The sequence below is a fragment of the Aethina tumida genome, chromosome 4 (assembly GCF_024364675.1).
Source record: "Aethina tumida isolate Nest 87 chromosome 4, icAetTumi1.1, whole genome shotgun sequence".
Taxonomy (NCBI): Eukaryota; Metazoa; Arthropoda; class Insecta; order Coleoptera; family Nitidulidae; genus Aethina; species Aethina tumida.
In genome coordinates this window covers 8,464,906-8,486,033 of record NC_065438.1, presented here as the reverse complement: position 1 = coordinate 8,486,033, position 21,128 = coordinate 8,464,906, and the positions used below count along the sequence as shown (strand labels likewise).

The 21,128-nt window shown below is 28.8% G+C and overlaps 4 protein-coding genes and 1 long non-coding RNA gene across 9 annotated transcripts; 1 reads left to right on the top strand and 4 right to left on the bottom strand.

The window, feature by feature from the left end:
- Window positions 1–354: 354 nt before the first annotated feature.
- On the top strand, window positions 355–9,353 carry LOC109604649 (uncharacterized). 5 transcript variants are annotated; one of them, XM_049966196.1, is made up of 4 exons: window positions 355–567; window positions 5,160–5,349; window positions 5,414–5,572; window positions 8,508–8,698. In XM_049966196.1, the coding sequence occupies exons 1-4, from the start codon at window positions 440–442 to the stop codon at window positions 8,658–8,660; spliced, it is 630 nt and encodes a 209-aa protein (XP_049822153.1). In that variant the 5' UTR covers window positions 355–439; the 3' UTR covers window positions 8,661–8,698. The 5 variants fall into 5 exon arrangements, with proteins under 5 accessions (XP_049822153.1, XP_049822152.1, XP_049822155.1 ...); XM_049966195.1 differs by lacking the exon at window positions 8,508–8,698 and adding an exon at window positions 5,847–6,052 and having other exon boundaries at window positions 356–567; XM_049966194.1 differs by lacking the exon at window positions 8,508–8,698 and adding an exon at window positions 9,199–9,353 and having other exon boundaries at window positions 357–567.
- On the bottom strand, window positions 6,542–12,933 carry LOC126265277 (uncharacterized). Its single transcript, XR_007547812.1, has 3 exons — window positions 12,735–12,933; window positions 11,608–12,418; window positions 6,542–6,804 (listed from the first exon to the last, which is right to left on the bottom strand). It is a non-coding gene; the product is annotated as an uncharacterized LOC126265277 (long non-coding RNA).
- Window positions 12,934–13,033: 100 nt separating this feature from the next.
- On the bottom strand, window positions 13,034–13,673 carry LOC126265331 (uncharacterized). Its single transcript, XM_049966398.1, has 2 exons — window positions 13,510–13,673; window positions 13,034–13,452 (listed from the first exon to the last, which is right to left on the bottom strand). The coding sequence occupies exons 1-2, from the start codon at window positions 13,638–13,640 to the stop codon at window positions 13,062–13,064; spliced, it is 522 nt and encodes a 173-aa protein (XP_049822355.1). The 5' UTR covers window positions 13,641–13,673; the 3' UTR covers window positions 13,034–13,061.
- Window positions 13,674–18,035: 4,362 nt separating this feature from the next.
- Window positions 18,036–19,491, bottom strand: LOC126265330 (uncharacterized). The gene is made up of 3 exons (XM_049966391.1): window positions 19,364–19,491; window positions 19,194–19,310; window positions 18,036–18,379 (listed from the first exon to the last, which is right to left on the bottom strand). Exons 1-3 carry the CDS (start codon window positions 19,489–19,491, stop codon window positions 18,106–18,108), a joined length of 519 nt encoding a protein of 172 aa, XP_049822348.1. The 3' UTR covers window positions 18,036–18,105.
- A 934-nt stretch (window positions 19,492–20,425) lies between these two features.
- On the bottom strand, window positions 20,426–21,033 carry LOC109604644 (endocuticle structural glycoprotein ABD-5-like). The gene is made up of 3 exons (XM_049966156.1): window positions 20,871–21,033; window positions 20,689–20,805; window positions 20,426–20,637 (listed from the first exon to the last, which is right to left on the bottom strand). Exons 1-3 carry the CDS (start codon window positions 20,996–20,998, stop codon window positions 20,511–20,513), a joined length of 372 nt encoding a protein of 123 aa, XP_049822113.1. The 5' UTR covers window positions 20,999–21,033; the 3' UTR covers window positions 20,426–20,510.
- Between the last annotated feature and the right edge of the window lie 95 nt (window positions 21,034–21,128).

The following is a 21,128-nucleotide window of genomic DNA, read 5'->3' as shown; positions in this document are numbered from 1 at the left end:
CATGCATCGTCCTAACATAACATAATTGCAACTTTCATCCGCCTTCAGTTTACATATTAAATTATACAATGAGGTCAAAAATCCCGTCTTTCGAAATCAATCAAAATGAGTCATGGCAAAAAGATTCGTTATTGAAATTAAATTAAATAAAAAAAATAATAATAAAAAAAAAAATTAATGGACATTCCATAAATAACACCGTGATGAAACGAATCAAAAACAATCACAAGAACACGTTAAAAGCAATCATTTCGTATTTTTTACGTTCGTTATGGATTTTTAATTGAGTCCATGCAAAATACATTTCGGACCGCTCATTTACCTCTAGCGAGACAAAACAAGACAAGTTGATATCCTTGCGTCGTGTTTTTCATGTTGTGATCGTATATATAGTTTATAATTTTCGTTTGATCAACTTCACGACGGTTTTTTTGACGAAATGGGGATGTATGTGGTTGTTTTCAGCGTCCTGTGTGTTCTGACTATTAGTTGCCAGCAAGTGCCCGATTCCGAGGATCACGTAGTACATTATATCAGTGTTTTCAGTCCTATCGGATACCATTTTCAGTAAGTTAATATTTAAATAGTTATGAATTTTTGATGCAGAGCTATTTTTGGTAAGTGATGTAACGTGATTCGATTCCAATGGAAAATATTTATGTATTTAATTAGAAATAACATTAAATAATCATCAAAGTCAACAAAAATTAACTAATAAAAATATAAATTAAATAAAATATTTCACATAAAAAATATTAATGTATGTAAAAATTTGGGAACAGTTCAGTAATGAAAATAATCAAAGTAATTTTTTTCTGCAGTTTCTTGTGAAGAAAATACTGCCCACCAAATTAGAATTTCAAAAAATTGCTCTTTTCTTCATAGTTTAGTAACTTTTGGTCCAATCATGTTTAAACTTAGATATACAGTAGAGTAGATTCTCAAGGCTCTATTTTCCTCAGCTAGTTTCTATGCCACCGAATTTTTTTTAAAATTGTCAAGATTCTTATACTTATACAATTTAGGGCAAAAAAGGTACTTCGACTAATTTTGATTAGCACAGTCGTTTTATAGATATATCTGTTTTGTAGAAAATCAAAATGAATATTAATTCAAAAACATCTTAAAAATAATTGTGTTAATCAATTAAAGAGCTTTTTTCTTTAAATTGTACAACGAATAAAATAATTAATAATTTAAGAAAATATTCAAAAATAGAATAATTGAAAATAGAGTAAAAAAAGAGGAAAACATTGAATTTTAGGTACGTATTTTAGGACATTACATACTAAATTTAATCAAAGGTTTCGAAAATATGAAAAAAAAAACAATTTTTTAAATTTAAATTTGAGGTCCTGTATTTTCTTCAGGAGAGAGAAAAAAAATTATTTAGATTTTCTCCATTATTGGATGGACTTGTTCATGATCAATTATTATGTAATAGGAAAATTGATTAATAAAAAGAATCTATATGGTTTTTCCAAGATAGCTATTTGGGGCCAATAATGAAGAAAATCTATTTTTTTTTGTTCTAAAATTTATCCTCAAATTTAAATTCAAAAATTGTCTTTTTACATATTTTCGAAACCTTTGGTCCAATCGTGCGTAAATTTGGCTTATATTATTCTAAAATACATACCTATATATAATTCAGTGTAATAAATTTTTTCATAGTGACACGTATCGTGGTTTAATGTTTGAAGAAATATATAATATAATATGAAAACTAAAATATCCCAAAAATAACTGTGTTAATCAATTTAATAAAGAGCATTTTTTTTTAATTGTGTAACGAATATGAAAAGCTTAATATTTTTTAAAAATATTCAGTGGCGTAGAAAATATGGTAAAAAAAAGGAGAAACCACAGAACCTATACTACTGTATCAAAAGTTTATTACACTGAATTGTAGATATTTATTTTAGGATAATACATACCAAATTTAAATACGATTGAACAAAAGGATATATGAGAAAAATTTTTTGCCATTTAAATTTGCGGGTCTTTATTTCTTCAGGAGAGAGAAAAAAATATTTAGATTTTCCATTATTGGACGAAATTGTTCATGATTAATTATTATGTAAACCAAAATTGAATTGTTATTTAAATTAACTTTTTTAATAATTTTTAACAGATGCTGTCTAAATCCAACAATATAAATTTTCGACTGTGGGTCAAAATACGTTGATCAAAATAATTTATATGGTGTTTCTAAGATTTTTACAAATAATGAAGACAATCAATATTTTTTTCTAAAAGTTATCCTAAAAAAATACAGACTCAAATTTAAATTCAATTTTTTTTTTCATATTTTTTAACCGTTGGTTCAATCGTGTTTAAATTTGGTACATATGTGTATTATTCTAAAATACATATCCACAATCATATATTATATTAAACTTTTTCCGTAATGACACAGTAGTTTCAATAAATCAAAATAAATATTAAAACTAAATTATCTTAAAAATAACTATGTCTATCAATCATTAACTATCAATTTAATAAAGAGCACCTTTTTTCTAAATTGTACAACGAAATGAAAAGCTTAATAATTTTAAAAAAGATTCAGTGGCGTAGAAAATAAACAGTGAAAAAATAGAGAACCCTCAGAACCTACAATTTAATATAACAAACTCTATAATAACACACTAACATAGATTCTGAAGGGTGCTCCTCTAGTTCTTGCCCTATTTCCCTGACCACTAAATATTTTTGAAACTATTAAAGTTTTATAGTCGTTACAAAATTTAAATAAAAAGTATACTATTGATTAATATTGATTATAAGATACCTTAGTTTTAATGTTGAGAAAATTAAAATAAATATTAAATCTGAAATATCTCAAACACGATTGTGATAATAAAACTTAATTAAGTGTGCCTTTTTAATAATAATGTTGCTTTTTCTATTAAATTTAAAAATTTAAAATGTAGTTACCACATATGAAATTCGACGATATATTATAATCTATAAAATTACATATTCGTATCAACTTTCTTCGTTATACAAAATTATAATTTAGGAAAAGTTGATTTTTTAACATGGCAATCATTCAACGATCAAAGACAGATAAATTAAAACTTTTACTGTATTATTAATGCATTTTAATTACTTTAATTTGTCACAATGCTCCCGTATTGAATAACAGACAAATTTTTGACGGCATTGATTTATTCAACGTTCACAAAGTAATTTATTATAAAAACACAAATTGTCTTTATGGAGTGAATATTAACAAAAGAGGAAACATAAATAAATTTACATTATTGTTCGTATTATATGATTAACATTTCTCTGCTATTATTTATGTTTTACGAAACTCAATTTTCTTATTAACATGAAATGGACTTAACCGATTTCTAAATAGGAATTCAATATTTATCAATTTCAAAACCCTGTGTCGGTCTCCATTTTAATTTCGTGTTGGTAATTTTTCATTTGTTTATTGGATAATTTATTCCTGGATTTTTTTCTGAATTAAAAACCAATTTGTTAAACCGAAATTAATTTAAATAAATCAAAGTTTAATATGAAGTTTTGTACATCCCAAGGCAAATTTTAATGATTTATTGTCTATTAAAACCAAAATCAATGACAATTTCTAATACTTTCTTAAAACAACAACAAACTTAATTTGTTTTTCCATAATTAACTTATATTTAAGGTGTGAATTACGGTAATAATTTGTCAGTAGCAATAATTCAATACTGTTAGATAATCAGGAAAGTTATCTGGCTAATCTCTTCGACCTAGAATTATTAATTATAAGAAGAGTAAAAAATTTATATAACCTTTTGATCTTCCTTAAAGATGGACGACAATAAGACCATGTCAAGTCAAGACCCGGAGTTACATCTAATGGCAAACTGGTGTTAAAAAAGAGAAATTATTACTGAAAATATCGGACATAAATAAATATTAATTAGTAGATGATTAAGAAACATCGGCGGTAAAAAAATCCGCCTCCTAAACATAGGACACCGTCTATTAACTCGGATGTAAATCTCAAATATTTAACCTGAATTATGATGCTGGTGGACGCTGTACATTATAAATTTTAATTTTTACAGCATTTATGAAAGTATGGGACTCATCAGGGGCGTATCGTACACTGCTTTCCTTAGGTGGTGCCTCAATTTGTTTAATTTGATTATTGAAAATTAATTATACTTTATTAACGTTCAATTTATTTGTTCATTTTATATCTTAAATGTGAGAGAAGATTTCTGAAATAATTTCCTTAATAATATATTACAATTATTGCATTATTTAAGTCTTAAATATGAGTTTGACATACTTTATTTTTTAATAGGTAGAATATATAGATTTATAACAATTTGCCATCTGCTATTATCAATTCATTTCAATATGTTACTTATATAATATATCTTGTAATTGTTTAAGGATTTACATAAATTAAGATTAAAGATTTAGAAGTATACAATTAAAAAATACTTTTATCTTCTTAATTAGGATATAGTTTGTCAGATTATATTTATAAAAAAGTTATAGTTAAGTTATAAATCATGTCTTACAGAATTTTCTAATAGTTTTTTATTAAGAACTTTTATCCATAGCATTGTAAGAACTTTATTAAAATATTTTACATATATGAACTTATAAAAAGTAATTTTATTGTGTAAAAATGTTTAGATCTAAAAGTAGAAACCTTTCTTAAGGAATGTAAGGTATTCAATACGCGGAATTTTTAATATTAAACAGCGATGAACGATGAGATATTATTTAAATGAATGCATTTTGTGAAATCTCTATATAACCTACAAATTGGTTACCACATAATACTCGTAGCATCCTCACTCTTTACAACCAGACGATGATTCTAATCTGAAGAGTTGATAACTCAATCACGTCATGCATATTTAACGACGTCCGATAACTATCAGACATCCGATTTTTGTTGGTGAAACGTAAAATAGGCGAATTTTGTAACAGACCGTTTGTGTTTGCCATCCAAACAAAATTTCTATTCAAATCGGCTTTAAATATAAAAATTGCATCATCCGATTTTTGTAACATCCGCATTCTCGTTCTCAATTAGATTACGACTCATCTGCCCACGCAATATCATTTCTCTAATATGTTATTGTTGTGACACAGGAATTAAAATTATAATATGTTTAAGATGAATCACTTTGCAGCTACAAGACAAGGAATGGAGTGGAAAGAAAAGAAACTGGCGTTGTAGACTCAAACGATGACTTAAAGGTGGATGGAAATTATGCTTTTTATTCCTCAGATGGTCTTAAATTTTCCAACGTCTACCAAGCGGGAACACAAGGCTTTGTGCCCAAATGGACTTATCTTCCTCCCGAGGAATCAGACAAAAAGGTATTTTAAATAATCATTACAAGCTGCGTTGTTTTCATTCGTTTAAAACTATGTTTTATTACAGTTTGATAACAAATTAAATTCACAGTTACAACCCAACATAACGTTAGAAACCAATTCATCTCTAACGAACTCTGATTCTCCTTTAAATGTCAATGTCATTACTACCACTATAAATCCATTGGCGCCACCAATAACTACCAGATTTCCTGAAGCTGAAAAGGTACCAAATACCAGAAATATAAGCTCCGCTGCTATTATAACTCTAGGTGGTGGCATAGGAAAGTAATATAGAAAACAACCCATAAAAACAAATTGAGAAAGGCCAAAGAACCTTGTGAATCATGAACAATAAACTCTACTAAAAAACTTTGGTTTTTCTTGTAGTTTTCTGTATTAATACCCAACTAATTAATCGCTTAATTATCGATTAATATATGTTCCATGACGTCGTTTCGTTTAAATATGTGAGTGTAACGTAAGCCCGTGTTTTCCAGAAACAATCCTTGCCAATAATGTCGGCAATAAACGGAACAACTTTACTACCTTTACCTCCGTTACCTCCCCGACCAACAACGGTTCCACCTCCACCGGAAGAAATTAACTCGGCCGCTATTGCCTCACTAGCCGGTGGCGGTTTAGGAAAATGACTTTTACTAACAATCAACCGTTTTCCACTTGCATAAACTTACAAAATCAAATTTCATTATAGTCGAAACCTAACCATTTGCTTGGGATGAAGGAGGTGCCGCAACTAACCGAAATAGATACGAGGACAAACGCAACGACCACAACATCCACACCATCTCCAATCGATTTGACTCCGACTGTTACAAACGTAACGGGCAGTAAATCGGCTGTTGATCCGCCTCCTCCTCCAATCGGGGGCGAATCTTTCATTGGCATTCAGATTGGATCAAACGCTATTGCCACTTTGGCTGGAGGCGGCTTGGGCTAGTTCAACATATTCATTCTCTTATTTATAATATTTATTATCATCAGCTTAATAAAGTGGAATTTTCATTGATTTTTTTGTGTTGATTACTAATCTTAATTGTAATATTTTAAGGTATAATAAATAATACAAATGGAACATGAGTTTTTGTAATTAATTATTTAAACCAAATAAAAACTAGTTATACTTTTTTGAAATATAAATATTGATATAATTTTGTGATTTAATTTCAGCCAATCTTACCACCGCTACGCATCATCAAACCACACGACACTAAAACATCCACTACAAATGTAACAACAACAGGAACAAATTCCACAACAATTCCCATATTAGTTGTTGGAAGTGCAACTATTGCTACTTTGGCAGGTGGTGGGTTAGGTTAACTAAAAATGTGAACTTATGATATTAATTAAAATAAATTTTAAAACTAAATTATTAATTAATTAATTAATTATAAATATTAAAATATAAGTTATAGAAGGGATATTTTTAAACGCCTTAAAGTTTATTTGCTGAATTCGTTCACTTGAACAAGTTTTGCTTAAAAGTGCTAATTGTGGTTCAATGTACAAAAAAAAATTAAATTGATATGCAATATTTTATTGCCATTAAAATATTAACACATAATTTTTACAACTTAATTAGTATAAAAGTTGTCACATTCAATTTTGAATTTACAATTTTGTTCCCTTTACTTTCTTTAAATATACCCAGTTGCATAAGATTGATCTCATGGATAAAGATTACAAGAATCATTTAGAGTTTCAAATTAAATTTAGAAAATTTGATTAGTATAACAGTGAATAAACTTTTTCATACAATTATTTGGCTCATGAAAGACACGCATAATATTAACTTAATTTTATTGCATATTTGTTTGTAATTTCACAAAAATTATAAAAATTATTAAATATTTTTTGGGAAATTTAGAAATGGATCTCAAATAAATATAATCCAATGAGCTAATAAGATCAATTTTATCCTACAAATGTTTGTGAAACATCAGTACCAATTCTGATGTCACTACACACAAAACCATTTGTAACGACAAAAACTAAGGTACGTCCGTTTCGTTTCTTGATAAAGAAATATTAAGTTTTCACAATGTGAAATGGCGTAGAAAGAAAAGAAATTGGCATTGTAGACTCAAATGATGACTTTAAGGTCATTTCTACCACCCAGGTACACAAGGTTTTGTGTGCCCAAATGGATGTATCTTCGTCCAGGGAAATCAAACAAAAAGGTATTTAAAATAATAGTTACAAGCTGTGTTGTTTTCATCCGTTTAAAACCATATTTTATTACAGTTTGAAAACAAATTAAATTCACACTTACGACCCAACATAATGTCAGAAATCAATTCATTTGTAACGAACTCTAATTCTCCTTTAAATATCAATGTCATTACTACCACTATAAATCCATTGGTACCGCCAATAACAGCTAAATTTCCTGAAGCTGAAAAGGTACCAAACACCAGAAATATAAGCTCCGCTGCTATTATAACTCTAGGTGGTGGCATAGGAAAATAATGTAGAAAACGACTCACAAAAACAAATTGGGAAAGGCCAAAGAATCTTGTAAATCATGATCAACAAACACTACTAAAAAACTTTGACTTTTCTTGTAGTTTTCTGTATTAATACCCAACTAATTAATCGCTTAATTATGGATTAATATACTTTCCATGACGTCGTTTCGTTAAAATATGTAAGTGTAACGTAAGCCCGTGTTTTCCAGAAACAATCCTTGCCAATAATGTCGGCAATAAACGGAACAACTTTACTACCTTTATCTCCGTTACCTCCCCGACCAACAACGGTTCCACCTCCACCGGAAGAAGTTAACTCGGCCGCTATTGCCTCACTAGCCGGTAGCGGTATAGGAAAATGAATTTTACTAACAATCAACCGTTTTCCACTTGCATAAACTTACAAAATCAAATTTCATCATTAACCTAACCATTTGCTTGGTGGTGGCATAGGAAAATAATGTAGAAAACGACTCACAAAAACAAATTGGGAAAGGCCAAAGAATCTAGTAAATCATGATCAACAAACACTACTAAAAAACTTTGACTTTTCTTGTAGTTTTCTGTATTAATACCCAACTAATTTATCGCTTAATTATGGATTAATATACTTTCCATGACGTCGTTTCGTTAAAATATGTAAGTGTAACGTAAGCACATGTTTTCCAGAAACAATCCTTGCCAATAATGTCGGCAATAAACGGAACAACTTTACTACCTTTATCTCCGTTACCTCCCCGACCAACAACGGTTCCACCTCCACCGGAAGAAATTAACTCGGCCGCTATTGCCTCACTAGCCGGTGGCGGTTTAGGAAAATGAATTTTACTAACAATCAACCGTTTTCCACTTGCATAAACTTACAAAATCAAATTTCATTATAGTCGAAACCTAACCATTTGCTTGGGATGAAGGAGGTGCCGCAACTAACCGAAATAGATACGAAGACAAACGCAACGACCACAACATCCACACCATCTCCAATCGATTTGACTCCGACTGTTACAAACGTAACCGGCAGTAAATCGGCTGTTGATCCGCCTCCTCCTCCAATCGGGGGCGAATCTTTCATTGGCATTCAGATTGGATCAAACGCTATTGCCACTTTGGCTGGAGGCGGCTTGGGCTAGTTCGACATATTCATTCTCTTATTTATAATATTTATTATCATCAGCTTAATAAAGTGGAATTTTCATTGATTTTTTTGTGTTGATTACTAATCTTAATTGTAATATTTTAAGGTATAATAAATAATACAAATGGAATATGAGTTTTTGTAATTAATTATTTAAACCAAATAAAAACTAGTAATACTTTTTTGAAATATAAATATTGATATAATTTTGTGATTTAATTTCAGCCAATCTTACCACCGCTCCGCATCATCAAACCACACGACACTAAAACATCCACTACAAATGTAACAACAACAGAAACAAATTCCACAACAATTCCCATATTAGTTGTTGGAAGTGCAACTATTGCTACTTTGGCAGGTGGTGGGTTAGGTTAACTAAAAATGTGAACTGTGATATTAATTAAAATAAAATTTAAAACTAAATTATTAATTAATTAATTAATTATAAATATTAAAATATAAGTTATAGAAGGGATATTTTTAAATGCCTTAAAGCTTATTTGCTGAATTCGTTCACTTGAACAAGTTTTGCTTAAAAGTGCTAATTGTGGATCAATGTACAAAAAAAAAATTAAATTGATATGCAATATTTTATTGCCATTAAAATATTAACACATAATTTTTACAACTTAATTAGTATAAAAGTTGTCACATTCAATTTTGAATTTACAATTTTGTTCCCTTTACTTTCTTTAAATATACCCAGTTGCATAAGATTGATCTCATGGATAAAGATTACAAGAATCATTTAGAGTTTCAAATTAAATTTAGAAAATTTGATTAGTATAACAGTGAATAAACTTTTTCATACAATTATTTGGCTCATGAAAGACACGCATAATATTAACTTAATTTTATTGCATATTTGTTTGTAATTTCACAAAAATTATAAAAATTATTAAATATTTTTTGGGAAATTTAGAAATGGATCTCAAATAAATATAATCCAATGAGCTAATAAGATCAATTTTATCCTACAAATGTTTGTGAAACATCAGTACCAATTCTGATGTCACTACACACAAAACCATTTGTAACGACAAAAACTAAGGTACGTCCGTTTCGTTTCTTGATAAAGAAATATTAAGTTTTCACAATGTGAAATGGCGTAGAAAGAAAAGAAATTGGCATTGTAGACTCAAATGATGACTTTAAGGTCATTTCTACCACCCAGGTATACAAGGTTTTGTGCCCAAATGGATGTATCTTCGTCCAGGGAAATCAAACAAAATGGTGTATTTAAAATAATAGTTACAAGCTGTGTTGTTTTCATCCGTTTAAAACCATATTTTATTACAGTTTGAAAACAAATTAAATTCACACTTACGACCCAACATAATGTCAGAAATCAATTCATTTGTAACGAATTCTAATTCTCCTTTAAATATCAATGTTATTACTACCACTATAAATCCATTGGTACCGCCAATAACAGCCAAATTTCCTGAAGCTGAATAGGTACCAAACACCAGAAATATAAGCTCCGCTGCTATTATAACTCTAGGTGGTGGCACAGGAAAATAATGTAGAAAACGACTCACAAAAACAAATTGGGAAAGGCCAAAGAATCTTGTAAATCATGATCAACAAACACTACTAAAAAACTTTGACTTTTCTTGTAGTTTTCTGTATTAATACCCAACTAATTAATCGCTTAATTATGGATTTATATACTTTCCATGACGTCGTTTCGTTAAAATATGTAAGTGTAACGTAAGCCGGTGTTTTCCAGAAACAATCCTTGCCAATAATGTCGGCAATAAACGGAACAACTTTACTACCTTTATCTCCGTTACCTCTCCGACCAACAACGGTTCCACCTCCACCGGAAGAAATTAACTCGGCCGCTATTGCCTCACTAGCCGGTGGCGGATTAGGAAAATGAATTTTACTAACAATTAACAATTAACCTAACCATTTGCTTGGGATGAAGGAGGTGCCACAACTAACCGAAATAGATACGAAGACAAACGCAACGACCACAACATCCACACCATCTCCAATCGATTTGACTCCGACTGTTACAAACGTAACCGGCAGTAAATCGGCTGTTGATCCGCCTCCTCCTCCAATCGGAGGAGAATCTTTCATTGACATTCAGTTTGGATCAAACGCTATTGCCACTTTGGCTGGAGGCGGCTTGGGCTAGTTCGACATATTCATTCTCTTATTTATAATATTTATTTTCATCAGCTTAATAAAGCGGAATTTTCATTGATTTTTTTGTGTTGATTACTAATCTTAATTGTAATATTTTAAGGTATAATAAATAATACAAATGGAACATGAATTTTTGTAATTAATTATTTAAACCAAATAAAAACTATTTACTTTTTTGATATAATTTTGTTATTTAATTTCAGTCAATCTTACCACCGCTCCGCTTCATCAAACCACACGACACTAAAACATCCACTACAAATGTAACAACAACAGGAACAAATTCCACAACAATTCCCATATTAGTTGTTGGAAGTGCAACTATTGCTACTTTGGCAGGTGGTGGGTTAGGTTAACTAAAAATGTGAACTTATGATATTAATTAAAATAAATTTTAAAACTAAATTATTAATTAATTAATTAATTATAAATATTAAAATATAAGATACAGAAGAGATATGTTTTAAACACCTTAAAGCTTATTTCACTTGAACAAACTTTGCTTAAAAGTGCTAATTGTGGGTCAATATACAAAAAAATAAATAAATAAATTGACATACAACATTTTATTGCCATTAAAATATTAACACATAATTTTTACAACTTAATTGATATAAAAGTTGTCACATTCAATTCTGAATATATAATTTTGTACGCTTTACTTTCTTTAAATAAACCTAGTTGCATAAGATTGATCTCATGCATAAAGATTACAAGAATGATTTAAAGTTTTAAATTCAATTTAGAAAGTTTGATTAGTATAACAGGGGACAAATTTTTTCATACAATTTTTGGCACTGTGCAATAGATACGTTTAATTAAGCTAATAATTTTGTTCATAATTTAATATTAAAATTATTAAATATCTTTAAGGACATTTTTTAAATAACAAAATATATATGTTCCAATGAAATAATAAGATCAAATTTATCCCACTCCACCTGTAAGTGTTTGTAAAACATCAGTACCAATTCTGGTGTCAATAATAAAAGAATCATTTGTACCGACAGAAACTAAGGATACATTTATCATAGAAGTATCATTTTCTTCAATATTCGGAGTGAACAGTTTGTAAGCTACACCTGTTTCGTTCCTCGATAAAGAAACATTAAGCTTTCTTCTTTCTTCAGCCGTAAATTCTGACTCCTTTATAATTGGTTGTGTTACATTTTCTTTGTAAGTTGTGGCGTTGGTGATAATCGGTCCGGGTATCCTGATGTTCCCTGTTGGGTCGTACCAAAAATATAATCCGGGGTTCCATAAATAATTTAAAAACCTAAAACTTAATTATTTCTTTTTTATAAACGGTAAACAACGATGGGTTTTAACATCAAATTTTTCTCTTAGTAATTTTGTTCTTAGAATTGGCACTTTGGTTTCCCAATAACATTTAGAAATTTTCCAACACAAAATGCTTACGTTAACTAAAATAATTTGATAATAATGTCAATAATTGACATTAGTTAGTATCCACATGAGTACAAAATATATCAACTGTGCAACACCTACTAATAAATATATATGTAACAAGGTAAATAAACCGTTAAGAATTAATTAAACTAATACAATTTTCCTTTAAATATAAAACAAATACTTACATATCATCCGGAAACTCAGGGGATTGTCTTTTTGTCCTCTTCAACTGATCGGTCACCAAAATGGGTTCATCAGCAATAATAAACGAAAATAAATAGTTTATCACAACCAACAAGATATATCTTAACGCAAGGTGCATTTTACAGACACAGTTCTCTAGTGGAAATGACAACTTAGTGATCAAGGTCGAGTCCAGTACTATTATATTGCCTTTTCTCTTGCAAACAATTATTCTGAGAACAACAATACGTTATAATTACATTAATTTGTGGATGAGGATGGTGAATCAAAACAATTTTTAACTTTTAATGATATTTTATTTATGTTAATTAAATGTCTACTCCATAACTAACTAATGGTGAAACAGTGGGAGTTTTATCAGTAAATTCACCATCATCTCCCAGTTTTCCAGAAACACCAGTCGTGGTGGTAGTTTCAACTTTATCCTCATCGACGACGATTAATAATTTCTTGTCAACTGTTTGATTCGGATCCCGGAGGATATTTACAACAGGATCTCGATTACCAACAGTTTTATCAGCGTTTGTTAAAAGTCCCCCATACTTTTTAGTTCCGGTTCCGTTCCTAATTTCGACAGGCTTCTCCGTCCTAAGCGTCGGAAATAGGGGTATTATTGGTGGGAGATCAAAGGGTTGATAAATAGGTAGTCCATAAGTCCATGGAAAATACGAATCGTCCCAGTAATAAAAATCATCGAAACTAAAACACAAACGTACTTTTTCTATTGCCCGAGTTAATGAGTCATAAACCACTCACCCGAAAGGCAGATCGATGTTTTTCTTTTTGTGCTTGTGCTCACGCTGTTTGTAACCGAAATCTTGGCCGCAGCAACTATGTAAACAAATAACGAACAAAACAACCGACACACATTTTGATAAGGAACGCATACTGCATCGATTAGCCCAGTTTCTGACTAACTGAAATGCAAGAAGTTCTCGTGGAGGTCAACCAGTAGTAGTCGACGATTCCTGTGTTCTGTAATTATTAGTTTATGATCAGTAATTATGCATTGAAATTGTATTAATGTATTATTTATAATTTTGATCAATGTGTATGTTTCTCATGAAGATTGGGATGACACTTCAAATTGTATCAAATAGATTAACCTACTTTGGGTTATGTTGTTCAGAGCACTTAATTGTTATTATTCTTTAAAAATATTTAATAATAGTAATTGTAATAGTAATATTAATATTGTCACATATGAACAGTAAGGCATTCCCGAATATTTATTATTGTTTATAGTAACATTATATTTAACACTGGCTCTGATTGTACAACGTGCTGAATAAGAAAATCATCAGGCTTATGTGTTAGTAAACACTAATGAATTGTTTAATTAATTAAAATATTAATGTAGAACAGTTGATTAGTTGTGGGGGAGAAGAAAATAGTGAGAAGGTGGAGTACGATCATGTAGGGGTTAGTGTCATCCCCATCCTTAAAGATGGCCCTTAGTAAGTTAGAATACGTATAGTGTTTGTTTCCTATTGTTTGTATTTGTTAAGTATTTGGTGTATATTTGGATTCTGTGTTTATCTGTGCTACTCACCAACCCCCAATAAGTCACAGGATAGTAATAGTAATAGTAATAGTAAAAGTAATAGTAATAGTAATAGTAATAGTAATAGTAATAGTAATAGTAATAGTAATAGTAATAGTAATAGTAATAGTAATAGTAATAGTAATAGTAATAGTAATAGTAATAGTAATAGTAATAGTAATAGTAATAGTAATAGTAATAGTAATAGTAATAGTAATAGTAATAGTAATAGTAATAGTAATAGTAATAGTAATAGTAATAGTAATAGTAATAGTAATAGTAATAGTAATAGTAATAGTAATAGTAATAGTAATAGTAATAGTAATAGTAATAGTAATAGTAATAGTAATAGTAATAGTAATAGTAATAGTAATAGTAATAGTAATAGTAATAGTAATAGTAATAGTAATAGTAATAGTAATAGTAATAGTAATAGTAATAGTAATAGTAATAGTAATAGTAATAGTAATAGTAATAGTAATAGTAATAGTAATAGTAATAGTAATAGTAATAGTAATAGTAATAGTAATAGTAATAGTAATAGTAATAGTAATAGTAATAGTAATAGTAATAGTAATAGTAATAGTAATAGTAATAGTAATAGTAATAGTAATAGTAATAGTAATAGTAATAGTAATAGTAATAGTAATAGTAATAGTAATAGTAATAGTAATAGTAATAGTAATAGTAATAGTAATTAGTAATAGTAATAGTAATAGTAATAGTAATAGTAATAGTAATAGTAATAGTAATAGTAATAGTAATTAGTAATAGTAATAGTAATAGTAATTAGTAATTAGTAATAGTAATTAGTAATAGTAATTAGTAATAGTAATTAGTAATAGTAATTAGTAATAGTAATTAGTAATAGTAATTAGTAATAGTAATTAGTAATAGTAATTAGTAATAGTAATTAGTAATAGTAATAGTAATAGTAATTAGTAATAGTAAGAGTAACAGCAACAGCAATAGCAACAGCAGCAGCTTACCCCCTTTTTAGAATTTACAAAAGACCAGAAATTTTTAGAATCACATCCACTAACACTCCACATCATGAATATTTTTTTGGTAGTCTTCTCTAATTATGATTTTAAAATGTACATTGTTTACATAAATTATAATTTAAGGAGGATTTATTTATTTTATATTGTTTAATCATTATGTATTTATTGTTTAATCATGATTATGTATCCATATTTTAAGTACAAAACGTATAATTATTTATAATATAAACAGATAACAAGAATTGTAATTATTCTCCGCATTTGCTTCTCACAAATTGTAAGAAACGTTTATATTGTTTAATTTCTGATGTTACCACCAACAAATCTTGAATTTGAAATGTTTCTAAAAGAGAATGTATCAGGCAGAAAATAGGTGTTCAATAATGAAGAAAATCTACAATTTTTCTTTCTAAAAAAAATACAGACCCTCAAAATCAAATTTAATTTTTTTTTTTTCATATTTTCGCAACCTTTTCATTACCTTTTTACCTGTACTAAAAATTTGTTTTGAGTTTACCTTAATGATTTGTACTTATATTAAAATAATATCCAATTACTACATATTATTTATTTATGTATTTTCATAACCTTCATAAAACAATAATAATAAATATTTTTTGTACAAAATGTGTAAATAATAAAGCAGCATTACTACAAAATAATTTGTTTATCACTTCCTAATATTTGTTAATTACTGAAATATTGTTGTACTTTGAGTGAACAATATTAATGTAAACATTTTTATTTTCATCCTATTCCTCCCTGCAAAGTTGCAATTAAACCGGGTGCAATTCTGGTCATCAACTGAGGAAAAACCTGCTTCTTAATAATCGAAAAAACAGGTCTATAACCATTTTCGTCGGCTGTATATTTAACCAAATACACTCTAAAACAATACAAGGATATGAAACGTTTAAAATTAAGTTGATCTTAACTTTAATTACCTGCCATCAGGTCCTTGATAAGAATAAGAACCTACTACTCGAAGTACCGACTCGTTTTTACCATTTTTCGATATGGTACCAGTTTCTTCTCGTGATTGTCGATCAGATGTTACATATCTATGTGGTTTTCTGATTTAATTGTCGTTACGCAAAATTAATAAGTACTTACTTGAAATAATATCCGTCTATTTTGTGTTCCATTATTTGAAAAATTATTGAGTTGACAGATTTGCCACATAATAACTTAATACTTGCATAAAGAATGAACAAAACATAACACTTTTGAATGATCATGTTCACTAGTTTGCGGAATTGCAAATGAAATTCACAATTTCCTTCACATTTCCGAAGGACCAATGAGAATAAGAATTGAGCATCATTAAAATATTACTAATCTTCATTGCAATGTCAGATAAAATAAGAGATTGCTTATTTGCAGTTGTGAAAACGCAGGTTAATTATCTGATCGTAATTTTTCAATGAGATTCTATATAATGATCTGGTGCGCAATAAAATATACACATTTTGATGAATTTCAAATTAAAATTAATTGTGCAATTATTTGAATAATTATAAAATCGTAAATTGAATAAAATTTTAGAATTTATTATTATTTTAATTTGAAACTGAATACTATATGTTATTTAATTAACATAAGATTTATTTCTTCTATGTTAATAAGAATACTATTTATAATTTAATAGTTATTTAAAATATAATTTTATAATTATATATCATAATGAAATCATTGTTAAATAAAAAAAGTAATATTAATTCTTTAAAATTGATTACAAAATTCCTAAATTATTATAATAATAAAGTTAAACACCTTTATCCAATTCCTCCTGTAAGTGTAGCAATTGCTGCACCAGGAATAGGACTTCCAATTGCTTGCGGCGGTTTAGGGATCACAACTTCATCAACTGGTATTGGAAAAACAGGCGGTGGTGGCAGAGTGAACATCGGAAATAATGGTTTTGATGTCGTTGGACTTTGCACTTTTATGTTAGGTATAAAACCCCGTTCATCTGCAGTGTATGTCACTTCAAGTAGTCTAAAATATGTTAAATTAAATGTGTATAAATATGTTTTGTAAATTAATAATGTAATTATCACCTCCCATCTGATAAAATGTAAGAATATGATCCTTTAATTTTTAAAAAGTCTTCTTTAGGGCTTTGTAGTACTATTCCGGTTTCTTGTCTTTTGGTCCCATCATCAGTTTCATAGCTGAAGTAATTACGTAACAAGGTGGATACTTTTTCATAATTTTAAGAAATTTACCTGAATTGGTAACCGTCTGGAATTAATTTGTTAGTTTTTACACTACCCACAACCAATATTGTAACAAGAAGACAACACAAGGACTTTACACCAAGCATTTTAACGTGGTACTAAAATAAATACTCTTCTCCAATTTAGTACAATGTCGTGGTCACTTTTTATTCGTTTTTAAGCAGCATCAGGGACAACTTGATATATCCTTGTTTGGTGAATAATATTTCAGGTGTGTAACCCAAATTGACAAACTTATTTCTGATATATTTTGTCCTTTATTTAGGAATTTATTTAAAGTTAAACAACAACAAAAACAAATAAAAGAAACATTATTTTTTATGCTGAAGACCATATATCTACATTGAAATATATAACTGATTATTCTTTGAAATTATTCAAGAACATAAAGTATTTTTCAAGAATATTAAGTAGAATTAATTAATCTCTTTATTTTTTCATATTTCTGTATCAATAATAGAAATATAATTATTTTTAGTAAACATTTAGACAAAATTCTATATTATATATATTATATTCATCTTACAAATAGAATTCAGTTCAAAAATATTTATAAAAAGCACAATCATTTGCCAAGAGTTTTGTACAGAGCGGTACTGATCTCACTTATAATTGGTTCTTCAGAGCTAATTGAGGGTAAATCTGATTCAATCATTCCACTTTTAGCTGATTGTCCAAAGCCAAATGAGGGTTGTGCAAAGACTGCTGAGGTTATTTGACCTGGTTGCCTTTCAGTCGTTCTTGGTACTCCAAAGTTAATTGAACCTGTGTGCCTTCCATTTATGTCAATTTTTGGTCTAAATCCATTCACTCCCGACGTATATGTTACTATATTAACCCTAAAATTGACTATTTAGACTATTTTTTTTTTAAACATTAATTTACAAACCTTCCATCATCGAGTTTGTATGAAAACACGCCTTGAACTTCAAGATTTTCGACGTCTGGTCCTGCCTTTTGGAGCACACCACTTTCTTCTCTGCGTTGTCCGTCATCGGTGATATAGCTAAAAAAAATCAAATTATGGTTCCTGTGATGATGATTTACTAAAAAACTTACCTGAATTTGTAACTATCAAGATTGTTTTCAAATTCCTGATGCAATATTTTGCTAATTGGCTGTAAAGATGCGCATTTTACATATCCATACAAACAAAACACACACAATATATGCACTTCATAATAATTACTGAAGACAATGCAGATTTCAGGCGCATATAAGTTGTTCCTCCACTACTACTAAGAAAATATTTTGAGTAAACTTTACTACAATACGAAAACAACATAATAAAATACTACACTCCTAGTCTATAAGTGGTACAGTCTGTGAATCAATCATTTAGTTATATCCTATATGTTAATGTCACAAATACTAAATGTTTACACCAAATTATATATTAAAATGCTGAACTTACAAGGAGAATTTAATTTAAAAATAATTATAAAACGCAGATAACAATTATCCAAAATTGCCGCCAGTGAGACTAGTGATTACATTATCAGAGATCCTAAATAAGGCTGGTGGTCTAGGTTGCCTTTCAGTTATATCAATTTTCGGTCTAAATCCATTCACTCCCGCCGTATATGTTACTATATAAACCCTAAAACAAACAATTTAGACTATTTTTTTTTTTGGAAACATTAAATTACAAACCTTCCATCATCGAGATTGTATGAAAACACGCCTTGAACTTCAAGATTTTCGACGTCTGGTCCCGATTTATGGAGCACAGCACTTTCTTCTCTTCGTTGTCCATCGTCAGTGTAATAGCTAAAAAAGCATCAATTATATTTTCTTTGATGATTATTTATTTTAAAACTTACCTAAATTTGTAATTATTTACATTGCTTTCAAATTCCTGAGCTAATATTTTATTAACTGGTTCTAAAGATGCGGATTTTACATATCCATACAAACAAAACACACTTATCAGAAAACAGATGCACTTCATAATGACGACTGAAATCAACGTAGATTTTAGGCAAATTTAAGTTGTTCTTCCACTAATAATCCTTGAATTAGTTATTCAGAAATAAATATAATATGTTTTCGTTATAAATAATAGGAACGAAATAATATGTTAAAACAGTTTAATCCCTATATATTATGTAGCAAAAAGCATTAGTTTCTTTTTGTGAATGTTCAAAATGTAAACAAAAGGCATCCAAAGACAGTACTCCGAAACTTACTTAACTCTATTGTAGGTGATGAAATTCATTCCCGTCGTATATATTTATTTATAAAACCTAAAACTAATTTGTTTCAAATCATTAAATTGCTGACCTCCCATCATTGACATTATAAGAAAACTTCTTCCTTGAATTTCAAGATTTTCTTTGTCAGTTCCCACTTTTTAGAGAGAAACCATTTTGTTTTTTTTTTTTTTGGTATTCATCATCATTATAATTGTTTTTTATTGTTGATTATTTAGTAAAAAGTTTCAAACATGAACCTTATTATCCAAAAAACTTGCTAACCTTGATGGTACATTAATGGCTCATTGATATCAATTCATCAATGACCCACTGCCATAAAATATTAAATAGTTTTTTAAATTTATAATTGTTTATATTTTTGAATATATATTTTGATACAGGGCTCCAAAGGTGCACAAGTCACGTATTTATATGAAGAAGATACTCAAATAAAAACTTCATATTAGCTACTGAATTCATTCCAGTCTAGTCAGTTTTTGTTGTATATTTAAGGTCATTGTTAAATTAATTTATAACGTAATATTTAATATTATCATGTGAATGCAAGAAAAAGTAGAAAATTAGGTTTCTTAATTAAAGAAAAATGTATGGGGGCCTTAATCAGATAGTAACAAATCGTATTATTGTATATTTGTGGGTTTTGTGTAAAAATTTCATTAAACATTTAGATAAAATAAAATTATATATTTATAAAGTTCAACTTACAACTAAAATTTAGTATAAAAATGATTATAAAAAGCAGTTCCAATAATAATTATCCAATACCCCCAGTGAGAGTTGCTATTGCAGATGATGGAATTGGAGCTCCAGCAGGTGGAAATCCGATTTCAATTTTCGGTCTAAACCCATCTGCTCCTGCCGTGTAGATTACTTTATACAACCTAAAACTGATTATTTAGTCCGGCCATTTTTGAAAACATTAAATTGACAACCTTCCATCATCGAGATTGTAAGAAAACACGCCTTGAACTTCAAGATTTTCGTTGTCCGATCCCGCATTTTGAAGCACTCCACTTTCTTCTCTTTGTTGTCCATCATCAATGTAATACCTAAAAAAAAAATTAAAATTTTGTTTAAGTTATGAATATAATATAAGATTTAATAAAAAACTTACTGGAATTTGTAATTATCTATATTGTTTTCAAATTTCTGAACCAAAATTTTATTAATTGGTTCTAAAGGTGCGCATTTTGAATATTCATAGAGACAAAACACGCTGATCAGAATACTGATGCACTTCATATTGAAGACTGAGTCGGATGCAGATTTCAGACGAATTTAAGTTGTTCCTCCACTGGCATTATTAAAGTATTACATTACGTAATCTTTAAAACAACAAAAATTCACAACAACTTTCTCAGATAAATAATAA

Bases quoted from the DNA above. Each gene is read 5' to 3' on its own strand.
- LOC109604649 (XM_049966194.1), top strand. From the start codon at position 440: ATGGGGATGTATGTGGTTGTTTTCAGCGTCCTGTGTGTTCTGACTATT. The intron at 568-5,159 runs GTAAGTTAATAT...ATCACTTTGCAG, and splicing joins CCTATCGGATACCATTTTCA to CTACAAGACAAGGAATGGAG. The intron at 5,573-9,198 runs GTACCAAATACC...ATTTAATTTCAG, and splicing joins GATTTCCTGAAGCTGAAAAG to CCAATCTTACCACCGCTCCG.
- LOC126265331 (XM_049966398.1), bottom strand. From the start codon at position 13,640: ATGCGTTCCTTATCAAAATGTGTGTCGGTTGTTTTGTTCGTTATTTGT. The intron at 13,453-13,509 runs GTGAGTGGTTTA...TTTGTGTTTTAG, and splicing joins AACATCGATCTGCCTTTCGG to TTTCGATGATTTTTATTACT.
- LOC126265330 (XM_049966391.1), bottom strand. From the start codon at position 19,491: ATGAAGTGCATCTGTTTTCTGATAAGTGTGTTTTGTTTGTATGGATAT. The intron at 19,311-19,363 runs GTAAGTTTTAAA...ATGCTTTTTTAG, and splicing joins GTAAATAATTACAAATTTAG to CTATTACACTGACGATGGAC. The intron at 18,380-19,193 runs GTTTGTAATTTA...AGTCAATTTTAG, and splicing joins TACAATCTCGATGATGGAAG to GGTTAATATAGTAACATATA.
- LOC109604644 (XM_049966156.1), bottom strand. From the start codon at position 20,998: ATGAAGTGCATCAGTATTCTGATCAGCGTGTTTTGTCTCTATGAATAT. The intron at 20,806-20,870 runs GTAAGTTTTTTA...TTTTTTTTTTAG, and splicing joins ATAGATAATTACAAATTCCA to GTATTACATTGATGATGGAC. The intron at 20,638-20,688 runs GTTGTCAATTTA...AATCAGTTTTAG, and splicing joins TACAATCTCGATGATGGAAG to GTTGTATAAAGTAATCTACA.